This window comes from Ctenopharyngodon idella, chromosome 6 (assembly GCF_019924925.1).
Source record: "Ctenopharyngodon idella isolate HZGC_01 chromosome 6, HZGC01, whole genome shotgun sequence".
Taxonomy (NCBI): domain Eukaryota; kingdom Metazoa; phylum Chordata; class Actinopteri; order Cypriniformes; family Xenocyprididae; genus Ctenopharyngodon; species Ctenopharyngodon idella.
Window position 1 is genome coordinate 2,382,335 of NC_067225.1, and position 15,192 is coordinate 2,397,526.

At 36.5% G+C, this 15,192-nt stretch overlaps 2 protein-coding genes across 3 annotated transcripts; both read right to left on the reverse strand.

Moving 5' to 3' along the window:
* Nucleotides 1-945: 945 nt before the first annotated feature.
* Nucleotides 946-11,086, reverse strand: bmerb1 (bMERB domain containing 1). Its single transcript, XM_051898049.1, has 6 exons — nucleotides 10,858-11,086; nucleotides 8,815-8,935; nucleotides 8,609-8,682; nucleotides 7,122-7,236; nucleotides 3,453-3,514; nucleotides 946-2,331 (listed from the first exon to the last, which is right to left on the reverse strand). Exons 1-6 carry the CDS (start codon nucleotides 10,943-10,945, stop codon nucleotides 2,219-2,221), a joined length of 573 nt encoding a protein of 190 aa, XP_051754009.1. The 5' UTR covers nucleotides 10,946-11,086; the 3' UTR covers nucleotides 946-2,218.
* Nucleotides 11,087-12,130: 1,044 nt separating this feature from the next.
* On the reverse strand, nucleotides 12,131-14,813 carry LOC127514829 (mpv17-like protein). 2 transcript variants are annotated; one of them, XM_051898048.1, is made up of 4 exons: nucleotides 14,302-14,813; nucleotides 14,150-14,220; nucleotides 13,954-13,983; nucleotides 12,131-13,169 (listed from the first exon to the last, which is right to left on the reverse strand). In XM_051898048.1, exons 1-4 carry the CDS (start codon nucleotides 14,603-14,605, stop codon nucleotides 13,074-13,076), a joined length of 501 nt encoding a protein of 166 aa, XP_051754008.1. In that variant the 5' UTR covers nucleotides 14,606-14,813; the 3' UTR covers nucleotides 12,131-13,073. The 2 variants fall into 2 exon arrangements, with proteins under 2 accessions (XP_051754008.1, XP_051754007.1); XM_051898047.1 differs by having other exon boundaries at nucleotides 12,131-13,265; nucleotides 14,302-14,799.
* Between the last annotated feature and the right edge of the window lie 379 nt (nucleotides 14,814-15,192).

Genomic DNA, 15,192 nt, shown 5'->3' on the forward strand with positions numbered 1-15,192 from the left:
CATTTTTCACATTCACATTTTTGTATTTTACACAGAGAAGGTAACGGTATCGTTTTCAAAAACTTGTACTTTGAAACCATTTATTGTCTGACACCTCTTGTTGAGAGAAACTAGGAGTAAATGCAGAGGGGTTGTGCATAAACATGATGGCTATTGTAGTTCTAGACTAAATTTGAGCATGCATTTACTCATCTCACCTGCACAAAAACAACTTCAGTATTCCTGAATAAAAACAGTGAAATGCAAACTCAGAATATTACACACCTCCAATAATTAATTAAATAACACAAATATACTTTATGTATTTAATCACTTTATCAAGCAATGTCTTTGCTGCTGACTTTTCATGATCCAATTCAACCATATAAGCAAAAATGACGTTTGTTTTTTTCTTTTTCTTTGTTGCTTCTGTGAACCAGAATGGCAGCACAGCTAAAAGGTTTGTTTGAGTTGCGCCATCTACTGTACAGGCATGAACTTGCATTTCCTTCAGCCTGAGGCTTATTCATTTCACTTTTGGTCTGAAAGTGCCTTTACCTTTGCCAAAAATAAAACTTTTTTTTGTTACTGTTATTAAAAAACAAGCAAGTCCAGCCCAGTGGAGAAAAAGTAACATAAAAGTAATCTATTGCATTACTTTCCATAAAAAGTAACTAAGTAACATTTTTAGGGAGTAGTGCAATATTGTAACACATTACTTTTAAAAGTTACTTTCCCCAACACTGTTCATAAACATCTTCTGATTTTAGCTGAATTACTTTATTTTTTTTTTATTCCTTGGTGGATACAAGCTTTTATACATATGACATTCAGTCAATGAAAAATACAGAAAATCAAAACACTTTTTCAGAGCACTGTAGTAAATGATGCAACTGTACTGGATAACTGAGCACTCTGAACAAAGCTTGAATATCAGAAGATGTTGAATAAAGGAGCAACACAGACTGCTGGAAGATACTTTATTTGCAGAATATTCACAAGCACCGCTGATATCCTGCTTTATTCAGGTAGTCTGTTTACTTCTGATTATTGGGCCTGCTTAAATATCAGCACGTTCCAAAAGGCAAAGGAATGCTTGGTTTTCATATTTGTGCACGTATATGACATGGTGGTGTGTTGATTCAGTTCTGTGTGCAAGAAAACTTGTTCCTGTTCAAAGAAACAGACTTGTACAAATCCCCTAAACTTCAGAATCATTTTCAAACAATGATGAATTAAGTTATAATTATTGTGATTGTGTGTGGTGTTTTTTTTTTTTGTTTTTTTGTTTTTGTTTTTTTTGGTGGTTCTGTTGTGCTTGTGACTGATTCTTCGTAGCTCTTAAGGCTCATTCACACCAACAACGATAATTATATTAGCATCCACACCAGCGAGGATAATGTTCTGTTTATTCTAAGCGCATGCTTGTCTGTCACTTTAAATGCTCAAGCTTATTCTAACAGGATTGATTCTGATTGGCTGTCAATGTTTTTATCGTTCATTAGCTGGATAAAATCGTTCTGAAAGTGATTGCAACTATATTGTTTCTCTGTGCCGTTGTTGTCGAGTGGACTGTGCTATTCTTTAATTTTGAGAACGATTTTTAGAACTATGTTTATCGTTATCGTCCTTGGTGTGAACGGGCCTTTAAGGTTTGTTCACACCAAGGACAACTATTACGATAAAAATCATTCTAAATATAAAAGAATAGCAAAGTCCACTCCACAACTATAACGATAATGACACAGAGAAACGATATTCTTGGATTCACTTTCAGAATGATTTTTTTTTTTTTTTTTCCCAACTGATGAACGACACGAACATTGAGCTAATCAGAATCCATCCTGCTTTAACGGGCTCGAGCATTTAAAGGGACAGATGACAACTGCAGCGTGCTTATAATAAACTGAATGATATTGTGCGTTGGTGTTATCGTTCTTGGTGTGAATGGACCTTTATGGTTAGGGTTAAGATTGTGTTTGAGCTCAGTTTTGTTTCAGGTGAATTATATGGGACATCGACGTGCTCCTCTTCTGTTCCTCCTGTCTGCAACGAATCGCTTGCGATGGAGTTTCTGTTGACTTTGACATGCTGCAGAATCACACTAAAAAGTCTTTTTACTGCTCCAGTGAACAAATCCAAACTCATTAACATATTCATCAAATTCACTTAATAAGATTTGCTTTGGGAGATCACAATTAACTGTCAGACGGTAAGGTGTGACATTGGTGGGAGATTTTCACATGATGACGCACTGGGTGGCTCCGCAGCAGTCTTTAATGATGGCCGCGCTGCTCTTGGTGATGGAGGGTTTGTTGGGTGGAGGTTCAGTCATTCTTGGCTTTGGAGCTCCTGCGGTGGAAAGAAGAGCAAATCCGCTGAACAAAGATGGGTTTAGGGCTGTCACATGACTCACATGTGATCTCTTTAGTATTTAGGTGCGTTCACGCCATGTCAGAATTACTGTACAAGATTACAACTTGTAAAAAGTGTTTACATCCTTGTAAACTCGTAATTACAACTTACGATTTTCGGAGAGCTCTGACCGCTGCACGTATTGTCTCAAACAAAGCATCGTAATTCCAAACTTCTCCTGGGAAGTTTGGAATTACAAGTTGGGAAGTCATAATTACGATGTCAGGTGCGTTCAAGTCACTTTTGTCGGAGCACGATGACAGGGATTCAGAGCTCAAAGAAAATCCTGAGTTTCCTACTCATAATTACGACTTTGTGGAAGCATTCATGTGCATTCAGCTTGCACAAACGATCTTTCCGACATGACTTGAATGCACCATTATTCTCCGCCACTGCGTTGTAACAAGTTTTTAAAAAAATTTTTTTTATCAATTTTTATTACAAAATTCAAACATGATCATAAATCAAAAATTAGATGAACTATATACAAACAGATGCCATGAAAACTGTCCAAATAATTTCAACTTCAACTTGTTACCTAGCAACTGCCTTCTGTCACGCTATGTGCAATGCTTGTCATGTCAAGGTCAGAGTTGAGTGGAGTGTGTGTTGATGCCCAGTGCAAGTCCCGTGAAATCAAAAGGGACAATTCTTATTTTTTTGATGGAATATTGCAGCGTTTATTATAAATGATTTATCCTAACACATCATTATTGTTTTAAATTCATGTGCCTCGTAATTTTGAATCAGAACAACTTCTCTGATGACAAGGGAGGGGCAACCTCTCACTCACATGAGATCCACCAATAGCAAACCACAATCATCTAGTCAATTCCCCACGAACAAAATCTAGCCCCGCCCTACATTTATTCTTGTTCCAGAAGCCGTTTCACTCACATATACATCATAATAGGAAAGAAAAGAGTAGCGCAACTTCCATTTCATGCCGAAATGTTTTCAGGTCACAGATTTCTCTCATAGTGAAATAAACATTTATGAGAGATTAAAGTAAAAGAAAGTGGCTGTGAAAACATCAAATCTCATGAAAGAACTCTTACTCTGTATAACACTGAGCTTCTGTCTGAGGAACTCGGCCATCTCTTTATCTTCCTCCTGCTCCCTGTTAGATAGAGACAAACCTAAGATCAGGGAAAACTCACAAAAAGTTTCTGAATAAGTACATTTGACCACAAATATGTCGCCAATAAAAGATGTGATGTACTTAAATTAATATTTACAGGTGCTGGTCATATAATTAGAATATCATCAAAAAGTTGATTTATTTCACTAATTCCATTCAAAAAGTGAAACTTGTATATTATATTCATTCATTACACACAGACTGATATATTTCAAATGTTTATTTCTTTTAATTTTGATGATTATAACTGACAACTAAGGAAAATCCCAAATTCAGTATCTCAGAAAATTAGAATATTACTTAAGACCAATACAAAGAAAGGATTTTTAGAAATCTTGGCCAACTGAAAAGTATGAGCATGTACAGCACTCAATACTTAGTTGGGGCTCCTTTTGCCTGAATTACTGCAGCAATGCGGCGTGACATGGAGTCGATCAGTCTGTGGCACTGCTCAGGTGTTATAAGAGCCCAGGTTGCTCTGATAGTGGCCTTCAGCTCTTCTGCATTGTTGGGTCTGGCATATCGCATCTTCCTCTTCACAATACCCCATAGATTTTCTATGGGGTTAAGGTCAGGCGAGTTTGCTGGCCAATTAAGAACAGGGATACCGTGGTCCTTAAACCAGGTACTGGTAGCTTTGGCACTGTGTGCAGGTGCCAAGTCCTGTTGGAAAATGAAATCTGCATCTCCATAAAGTTAGTCAGCAGCAGGAAGCATGAAGTGCTCTAAAACTTCCTGGTATATGGCTGCGTTGACCTTGGACCTCAGAAAACACAGTGGACCAACACCAGCAGATGACATGGCACCCCAAACCATCACTGACTGTGGAAACTTTACACTGGACCTCAAGCAACATGGATTGTGTGCCTCTCCTCTCTTCCTCCAGACTCTGGGACCCTGATTTCCAAAGGAAATGCAAAATTTACTTTCATCGGAGAACATAACTTTGGACCACTCAGCAGCAGTCTAGTCCTTTTTGTCTTTAGCCCAGGCGAGACGCTTCTGACGCTGTCTGTTGTTCAAGAGTGGCTTGACACAAGGAATGCGACAGCTGAAACCCATGTCTTGCATACGTCTGTGCGTAGTGGTTCTTGAAGCACTGACTCCAGCTGCAGTCCACTCTTTGTGAATCTCCCCCACATTTTTGAATGGGTTTTGTTTCACAATCCTCTCCAGGGTGCGGTTATCCCTATTGCTTGTACACTTTTTTCTACCACATCTTTTCCTTCCCTTCGCCTCTCTATTAATGTGCTTGGACACAGAGCTCTGTGAACAGCCAGCCTCTTTTGCAATGACCTTTTGTGTCTTGCCCTCCTTGTGCAAGGTGTCAATGGTCGTCTTTTGGACAACTATCAAGTCAGCAGTCTTCCCCATGATTGTGTAGCCTACAGAACTAGACTGAGAGACCATTTAAAGGCCTTTGCAGATGTTTTGAGTTAATTAGCTGATTAGAGTGTGGCACCGGTGGCCTGTTGCATGAAGCTAGTTGAACAAACTCTGAGTTTCAGAGTAGGTTTGGAGTCCAGATAAATCCAACCTGGTTTAGATCAGGGTCAACTGTTGCACAACGCTCGGTATAAACTTTCTCTGTCAACTCAGGTTCAATCCAGAGTTTGCAAAGAGTGTGCACCTGAAAGTGCATGCGGCACACAGCCAATCACACGGAACAAGGAGAACGTCAGTTTGATTCACTTCTCGCGTGAGAGCTGCGCAATTCATGTCTCTTCTGAAGATTAAGAGATCGTTATGAAAAATATGAAATTAAACGCATTTACAAAACAGGAATAAACACTGATGCAGTGAAAGTTTGAGAAGGCAGCTGAAAGAAAATATCTGACTATATCAATGCATGTGAATCAAACAAATAGACCAAATAATTAATATAGTTTCACAAAGAGTTCAAAAGAATAAATGTAAGCTTAATCTGTTTAAAAGTTTTATATTATGCATGTATTTATTTTATTTTAAAAGTAAAGTTTAATATTGTTAATTAATATAATAGGCCTAATTATATGAATGTCATGAATTATTCATAATTTTAATTTATTTAATATAAATGTAATGAATAATTAACAGCAAATGCTGAGCAATTTTGTCTCTAAAATGTTTTCACTATAAACTGATTTAATTTGGAGCGAGATACAGGGGGAGTGGCTTTATTGCATCAGATACGTGTCACTTTACTCACAGCTGATTGGTCGAGTTTGGGTTTGTGATCTCTAACCCAGAATAAAACCTGCTCCGGAGCAGATTAGCCGTGAAGCGTAAGTTACCATAGCAATGAACCCCGCTAAAAACCAATCCACCTTCATAAGCCCGAAAAAACAGAGTTTGCTCAAACTAATCTTGAACTTACCTGGGTAGCAACTGAAACTGGCTTTGTACAACAGGCCACGGGTGTCTTCAATATTGAACCTTTTCACAATATTCTAATTTTCTGAGATACTGAATTTGGGATTTTCCTTAGTTGTCAGTTATAATCATCAAAATTAAAAGAAATAAACATTTGAAATATATCAGTCTGTGTGTAATGAATGAATATAATATACAAGTTTCACTTTTTGAATGGAATTAGTGAAATAAACCAACTTTTTGATGATATTCTAATTATATGACCAGCACCTGTTATAATAGGGCTGTCAAGCGATTAAAAATGTTAATTTAAATAATTTTTTTACGCAATGTGGTGATTAATTAATCACACATCATATTTGGCTGAGAAATTACCCCCAAAAGATCATTTAAAGTCATTATTGTGTTAAATGAGAAAAATAGACATTTAAAAAAAGTAGATTTTTTATTTTTTATTTGATTCAACATAGAATTTATTACACACAAACTTTTAGGCTTCAAAGACCATGAGGGTGAGTAAATAATGACAGAATTTTCATTTTTTGGGGTGAACTATCCCTTTAATGGGTTTTATATTAATATGGAAAAATGAAATTATTTTTTTTTTTTTATAAAATGATACTCTAAATAAGAAACCAAACCTGCCAGTAGATGGCGGTAAATGTCTAAAAATGAGTAAGTCATTAAGTCATTCATTCATTCTCTTCATGAATGAGTCATTGAATCATTAGTTCACCCGACTGATTCTTAAAAACGCAGATTCATTCAGAAACAATGGGTGTATTAAATGCGTTAATAATTTTAATGAGTTATTTTTTCCCATAACTAATTAATTAAATGAATGCATTAAATCGACAGCCCTAATAATTTTTGTTTTGGGATGTAGACTAGTCACTTGTACACTCTTGGAAAAAAAAGTGAAGTTCTATATAGAACTTTAGGGTTCTTGACTCAATTTTAAAGAATGCTTTATGCCAAAAAGGTTCTATATAAGGAGAAATGTCTTAAAAGACTGAATAATATTTTCACATTTAACACATGTTATTTCAGTTTTTTTTGCAGTTAAAGTGTTTACGATGTGTTTAATTCATAAAATTAAAAAATAAAAATGCAATAAAACAAAATTAATTCAAACTATATTCATAAAATGATCCCATGATGGAACACCTAAAAGGTTCTATATATGAAGCATCTGATGGAACCTTTTAAGCTTCTATACAGAAGCTTTTCTCACCTCAGACGCTCAACTTCAGCATCATCCACCAGGAAATCTCTCTTCTGCACCAGCTGATGAATCTCCTGGATTAATTTTTCTTCTCTCTGACGATGTTTCTTAGTCTTCTCTGCGTCTGTGTGTTTGAGTGAGTGTGAGTTAGATGAAAATATATGGATCACTTACAGAAATCCAATCTGAAATGTCAGATTTGAGTCTAAATAGCAGCTGTGGTTTAGTGCTGCTCCATCATTTATCTGTTCACTGTTTCACTGGCAAAAATATAAGAAATTTTCCTTACGTTATAAAAATGTTACTTCTGAATGTTTTCTGAACGTTCAAAACGTCCAGATTTAAAAAAAAACATTCCATTGTTTCATTTTGCAAACATTATGGGAATGTTACTTTTGAATGTTCTCTCAACATTCTGAAACAAGTAGTAACATTTAAAAAAATGTTAGATGAATGTCCAACTGAAATGTTCCAAATGTTTAAATAACATATATTTTGAGAACATTATTAAAAGTGCAATAGGTGATTCTCTTCAGAAACATTTTTTGTTATGCTGATTGAAAGTCTGCTCATATCCTGATAGCAATCACTATGTTAAGCGGTCTAAATGTATTTTTATAAATATATATCGACTGTGGAAGGCGTAGAACCATAAAATATTCATTCAGTCATTATGTTCGGCCCGAACGGTCCGATAGCATGTGTTCCCTGTCGGTTAACGTGTGTGTGCATATCATTGCGCAGCCTGTGAACAGCTGGACCGACAACAAGTGGCACTGGAAAGTATCGATCAAAAGAAAAAGAAAGGGCTACAACAACAAAAAAAAAAGGCTGGATCATAACACAGCTAAAACCCCAAATTAATATCGGTGTTGCTTTTCCACACTGGTGACGACTGCGGGAGTCAAAGGGTCTGAAAGGTGATGCCATGGTTGCAGTAATTCTTTTGGACAGGTAGGTGCATGGTATGATTCGATTTTGATGTGTTCGTTTTTAAAAAGTACTGTAAAGTTTTCTCACCGGTGAATGACACATGATGTAATCCAATAACATCGTCTCTGGTCATCTCGCTTCTGATCTGTGCGCGTTCATGTGTTTTGGAGGAGGCGTGGCTTTGGACGCCGATTTGCAGGGAGGGGACGTATGCTTTCAATGCTAACAGGCTAAAGTTAGCATTTTCCCAAAACACATATTGCACTTTTAAAGACCAGATAACTTTGAACTAATGTTTTATTAACATTACTGGAAGAACGTTTGTTCATAACATTGAGAGAACCTTGCCGGAACGTTCCTTGTTAGCTGGGTCTCATTTGCTGGGTTTCCACTCAACTACATATATATATGTAAATTTGAATTTGTGCTTAATTGCAGAATGGAAATGTGCGCAAAAATCATCAGAATTAACTCATAAAAGTTTATGCTAAGGGGGATTTTCTGGAGTTTCGTATTTATGAAGTTGATGGAAATGCATTCTCTTTCATGTGTGCGTCAGTCACCTGGCATTGTCACTATCTTCCTCAGTTCCTGTTTCAGGTTCATAATGTCTTTGCAGAGCTGAATATCGTCCATCCTGAGAAAAACATGAGAGAAAACCAGTTGCTCAGATTCTGTCCTTCCAGAACTATGACTTTCAAAGAGAAAAGTTAAGGAGAATCTCAGTGTTTTGTCATGGACACGTGCTGTAAATGCAGCAGCAACTCACATGAATCTCAGTTCGGACTCACGTCTCACTAGCACCTCCCGCAGGCGCTGAATCCGAGCCATTTCCGCCTCGATCTCGTCTGGAGACATGGAGCTTTCTGCCATGGACACGTCCATCTGGCCTTGGGTGCAAACAGACGGCGAGTAAGTGTGTGTGTGAGTGTGTGTGAAAGCTTTCTCAGGACTATTGCATTGAAAAATCTGTGCCATATATCACTGCTGTAGTGCTGTTGATACAGTAGCCTCCCCAAAACATCTTAAAAATGTCTTAAAGTACCCCATTATGCTTTTTTTTAATATTACCTTTCATGTAGCGTGTTATAGCTGTTTGTGAATGTAAAAGGTCTGCAAAGATCAAATTATACGACAAATAAAGTTATTGTCTCCTATAAAAGAAAAGATAGATTCTAAACTACCGAAACTGCCTGTTACATACATTCCTACGTAACAGTGTAACAATATTTGCATAATGCCAGAATATGGTCTTCATTGGCTGCCGGTGAACAGCATCTACTTTGCCCTGCCCTCAAACACTGTAGTTGTAGCTGAGACTGGAAGAGTTTGGTTTGTGTTGTTCATGTCGAGAAGACGTTGTTTTCCGCTGCCAAAGCAAATCCACTTTGATAAGACTGATATGGTAAAACTGAGGCCATCATTACTGTTCGTATCACTGTGTATCAAGTGCTGTGGATTGAGGATGAACTGAAATTCAGATATGTTAATGAGCGTTTGGTTTCCGACCAATCACAACAGACTAGGCTATCTGACCAATCACAGCAGAGTAGCTCTCAGAAAGGAGGGGTTTAGAGAGGCTGAATCCTTGATCAAACTATTTCAGACACTGAGAAAAGAGCTGATGCTGCAATGTATATTATAAGAAAATTAAAATGTTTTTTGACCTTGGATGCATTTAAACCTGTTTGTTGTAGGAGACTCCAAAACAAAATTAGGAACCTTTAAAAATAGCATAATAGGGGCACTTTAATGTCACAGCAGTAGATACAAAATATCAATTATATTGCAAATCTTTTCTCTTCACTAACGCTTTTCTTCATGCTCTCATCGTGTGAAAACATTGTGTGTTTTGAAATTGGCCAATGCGTTACCACGGAAATGGTACTTTAAAATCTTTTTAGCGGCTGAATTTTAGTATGAATAGTGCCCCAAAGTTGTCATCTTTTGGTGAATTTCTTATCACCTGCTCATATAATTCTCGGGTGTAATAAAGGTAAACCAATTTAGCTTGACTTAGCTAAATAATAATTACTAAAATGAGTAACAAAAGAACAGAAATATTATTCAATTAAATCTTCCATTTAGAACTCTATTTGTTATTTCCAACACAAGATGTTATTAAACACAACATTTGTGATCTTTTAATATCATTGAGAAATTTTGTCTATACAATTTTTATTCATTTTTATTTCAGTTTTAGTTTTTTAGTAGACTACATTACAAGTTAAACTAAATTAAAATAAGAAATGCTGCTTTGGCAAATAGCTGAAATAAGTTAAAGTTTTTAATATTTTATTTTGTTAACGTTTATTTTATTTAAAGTAAAAAAAAAAAAAAAAAAATGTTTTTTTTTAGTTTTACTTAACTGTCATAATTATGACAGACTATGAAATTAAAGGGTTACATATAAACAAACAACAAACAAACAAACTGGTGACCCTTAAAAACACGAGGTCATTGGTGTTTTTTTTCTTTCTGATTTGTTATGAATGACACTAAAACCATAACTGATAACATCAACACCAATATCGCATCTGTTAACAACACTGCAATCATATCTAATAATAAACCTAATATCGCACTATCAATAACACTAGTATCATTTCTGACTGAAATAATACCTGAAACACTAATGCACGTCTGATAATAATATTGAAATCACATTTCTATCTAATAAATAATAAGCCTACTATCACATGGACAATAACACTGTCACGTCTGGTAATGACAGCGAAACCATATCTGATTATAAGAGTAGGCTAATATGATATCTGATAATAATAACGTGGAAATCTGAAGTGACTGTCACCTTTGTCTCTACTCCGGTTTGTCTCGTGCATCGCGCCGTATGTTTTCATCATCCCGTCGCTCTCAGAAATTGCTTTCTTTAATTCCATAGTAAATGCTGATGTCACAGATTTTGGATTTATTTTATTTTGTCGCTCTGTCGTCGCTGCAATCACGCTGATCTGCGCTCATCCGCGGAACCGAACAACATCTTGACAGAATGAAGCTCCGTGACGTCACCATGATGAGGGATGCAGAGCGCATGCGCACAAGGGATGACAGCCTAACACGAAAAACTGGACAAATAACGTTTTCTCTGCACTAACATAGATACCAATGGCATTATTTAAATAATCATACCAAATATCCTATAGTAAGAGTATTAAGACAATTTTTTTCCTTGGCCCGCACTGTTTTTGATTGCTCTTTTTGTCAACATGTTCTTAAAAGAAGTTCTGCATTTAAAACTCGTTTTGGGCCCCGCGTTCTGTTCGTTCTATCTAACAGGGAACGTTCTAAACTTTAGCTTAAGTTTTGGCATGGTTGAACAAACGTTCTTCCAGTAACAACAATAGAACGTTCGTTCGTTCAAAGTTATCTGGTCTTTATTAATGTAACGTTAGCACAAAAACGTTATTTTTACATCGGTTTTTTTTTTTTTTTTTTAGAAATGTTTTAGTTGGACGTTCGTCTAACATTTTTTTTTTTAAATGTTACTACTCGTTTCAGAATGTTCAGAGAAAGTAACATTCCCATAATGTTTGAAGAATGATAAAATGGAATGATGTTTGCATAACTAAGAAAAAACGTTTTTAAAACTGAATAATTTGAACGTCCAGAGAACATGAAGAAATAACATTTTCATTTCAGCAAAATGTTCTTAAAACATATTTTTATTAGCTGTGGTTCCGTTCTGTAGCATCCATTTGCTTTGAACGTGAACAGCTCCTTTACATAAGCTGAGAAAGTTTATGGATGTTTTCTTAGTCACAAAGTTGGGAAAATTAGTCAATTTCAGCACTACAGAATACATTTATTTGACAATCTAGCAAAACTAGATCACACTACATTTCTATAGCATTCATTAATGCTGTGAGTATCAATCATGAACATTACAGTAAAGAATACTTCTGTGCATTTATTGATCTAAGTTAAAATACAAATAAGTTATTTAGTACTGTTTGTTAATATTTAACTAATGTTAATATATAAAACCTTAGTGTAAAGTTATACTCAAACACCAACCCACTGTGTTGAACAGTATACAAATGATTTATTTAAAAAAATGTCTGTTATTTTAGAACACATTATTTTATTCTGTTAACATAGAAATTACATTAAACATAGAATACTTCATCATATATATTCACCATATATGAATCATTTATTTTAATAAAAAACATTATGTTGAAAATATTTACAGTTTGCTAAACAAGCACCAATACAGCAATATGTAAAACCTATTAAATATAGTTTAATAATTTCATTCCACTTAACTTGCTGTAGACTGACAATTGGTGTGCAAAACAAAAAAGTGCCTTAAGGTGGATGAAAGCAAAGGCTAAAAGTAGCATAAAGAAAATGTATGTTGTATCAAAGGAATTAGCTGCTTATTACAGAAATAATAATATTAATATATACAAGCATTAAAAACAAGTTTTCATAAAATTAAAGATCATTTTAGTAGGTACCTTAGGTATATACAAAGCATCAAATACACAAGAAAGTCTAACAGAAATATGTGACCAGATTTCAGCAGCCGGTTGCAACAAAACCCAAAAGTTAGGAAAAATCTCAATGATCATTCATTTGTAACCTTTAATGCAACCGGGTCCAGCAGGCCCTAAATAAATTCTGAAATAAATTAATTTCCACAAAGAAAAATGTGCAAAATACTAATTAAACCCCAGTCAAACATATACAAATAAATATTAGTAAAATAACTAAATGTTCCAGGAACAGTGTGTGAACAACAGAATCAAAAATGGAGACAAACAAAACCAACATAACAGGATGAATTAAAAATAACTGCTTTAACTTAAAAAGCCAACCTCAAAAAAAGAGGAAAAGTGGATCTGCAGCAAATTTGGACTGGTCACAAATAATCTCCATTGATTTTCCAAATGTGACAGTGTTTCTGCTAATGTTTTAAACACTGCAGAAACAGAAACAGAATGGATGAATAAAAATACAAATATGAACTGTAGGAACATCTCAAAATCCTTTCCTCACTGAGCTTCATTCAACCCTCTTCTTTCCTGAGATCCGTTGCTCTGGTTTGCGCTCTACGCCACGAATCCAGTCCAGAGCTGCCGTCATGGTTCCGTCTCCGCTCTGGTGGGAAAAGCAGAGGAACGTAGCCCAGATGAATCCACAGCAGCCGGTGAACGCAGTGCGGATCAGTGGCGGAACCAGGATGAAATTCAGGAACTATAAGCCATGAAGAGCACTGACATGTGAGAAGAACACACACAAACTGTCCCTACTCTCAGAGAAAAGGGTACAAAAGCTGTCACCAGGGCAGTTCCCTTACACTTTTGTACCTTATTTTCTGCTAAAGGGTGAATGTATAAGCAGGGCTGAAAACATTCATTGGTATGGTGGTTTTGGCCCCACTAATTAGAAATGCCCCCCAATATTTGACATTCTTGATGCTGCTCTCCATTAAGATGCAGCGCTCTGTTTGTGGTTAGGATGACAAAAAGTTTTAAAAGTTAAATTTTTAGGCTGCTTTGCATCAGCGGTTGTCAATGTCAAAATGATTGAAATGGCCAATCAAATCAAAGAAGACGGCGCTTACTGTTCACAGAAGATGAGAGCGTACTAATTAGATATACTAATTGTGTTGACTAATATGATATCTGAATAATATAACTAATTGAGTGAATGTGTGCATATTTTTAAATAAAGTATTATTTGCAAATAGTTTAAATTGATTACTTCACAACTACAATTAGACTTAGAATTATTTATTTTTCTTTATTTCCTCAAAAGTGCAGTAAGCGAATTCTGAGAAAAGCTATTGAAAGTGGATCAGGGGGGAGGTGCCTGTGTTGCATAGTGTTGGTGGATTTGGGGGCGGGGATCAAAATAGAGGTGTGATCCTTTTGTGATTTACCTGCATGAACGGCCAGTAGGTTAGCCCGGTCTGCACAAAGAAACAAACACAAGACTGAAATCTGAAGTATATGACTTTGTCAAGCTTCCTTGTAAATCTAACATGTTTCAGTAAACCTATAGATCCATAATGACACCTGCAGTGACTGACTGCTCAGATCTGTATGAAATGACGTTCACAATCGGTTCAGACTCACCTTGTATGTGTTGAGGAATTTCTCCTTCCAGTCCTTTAGGATCTCATCTCTGCCCTCCATAAAGCTCACACCTGCTCAATGACATCACCACACATCTCATGTAAACCTGCCGCGCGCGTGCGTCATCAAGTCTGAAAGTCACCTGTGCTCACCTGTGTAAAAGGCGCTGATGGCGAGCGGCGCGGCAAGCGTCTGGTCCAGCAGCAGCTTTCGCAGCACCATTCGCAGCGCGTTGCCGGGAAAGCGTCGCTCCAGAAAGCGCATCCAAAAGAAATTGAAGTTGCCATGAAAACTGAACGCAACCACGGCGACGTTTCTCGTGTGATACCAGTCCACTTGTTCTTTACGCGAGAAGAGTTGGTGGACGAAATCTCCGCCTGCGAACAGGCACCCGTACAGGGTTACATTGGTCGCCCACGGGAAGCGTCTGACGGGCTTTAACAGCGCGTCGCGCATCTCAGCTACGTCCTTTCATTAATAACAACAATGATCCAAGAACAGTTGAGATGAAATGTGGATTGATCTTATATACTATCTATATAAGTAAGTTCTATATAGTATATAGATATATACTATCTAAAAACTCTATTGTACAGTGGCTGTTTGACAGTCCTCGGTGGGTAGGGCAACCTACCGAACCGAGAGCGCATGCGCAGAACCACCCTATCGCCCCGCCCACTGAACCGAAAGGGAGTAAATCGGGCTCCAAGCGTTCTTTTTTAATTGTTTATTGTACAAAACAAGACCGGGAACAAACAGCAACGTAAAGCACAAGCACCAGGATGAACACTAACTAACTAACTAACTAAATAGCAAGGAGCAAGAATCAAGACAAACGATTAGCTGACAAAGACAATACACTATTAAAACAAAGAGGAACATAAAGTTTGGGACCTTCTATTTTTTTTTTTTTTTTATAAATACACGAATGAACACTACCATTTCAGAAAGGGTGGACTTTACCATCAACCACTTGTTCCTTAATTCTTTTTGAAATAGACTAAGTTCTATTTCGAACTTAACACTAAATCGATTGCTATATT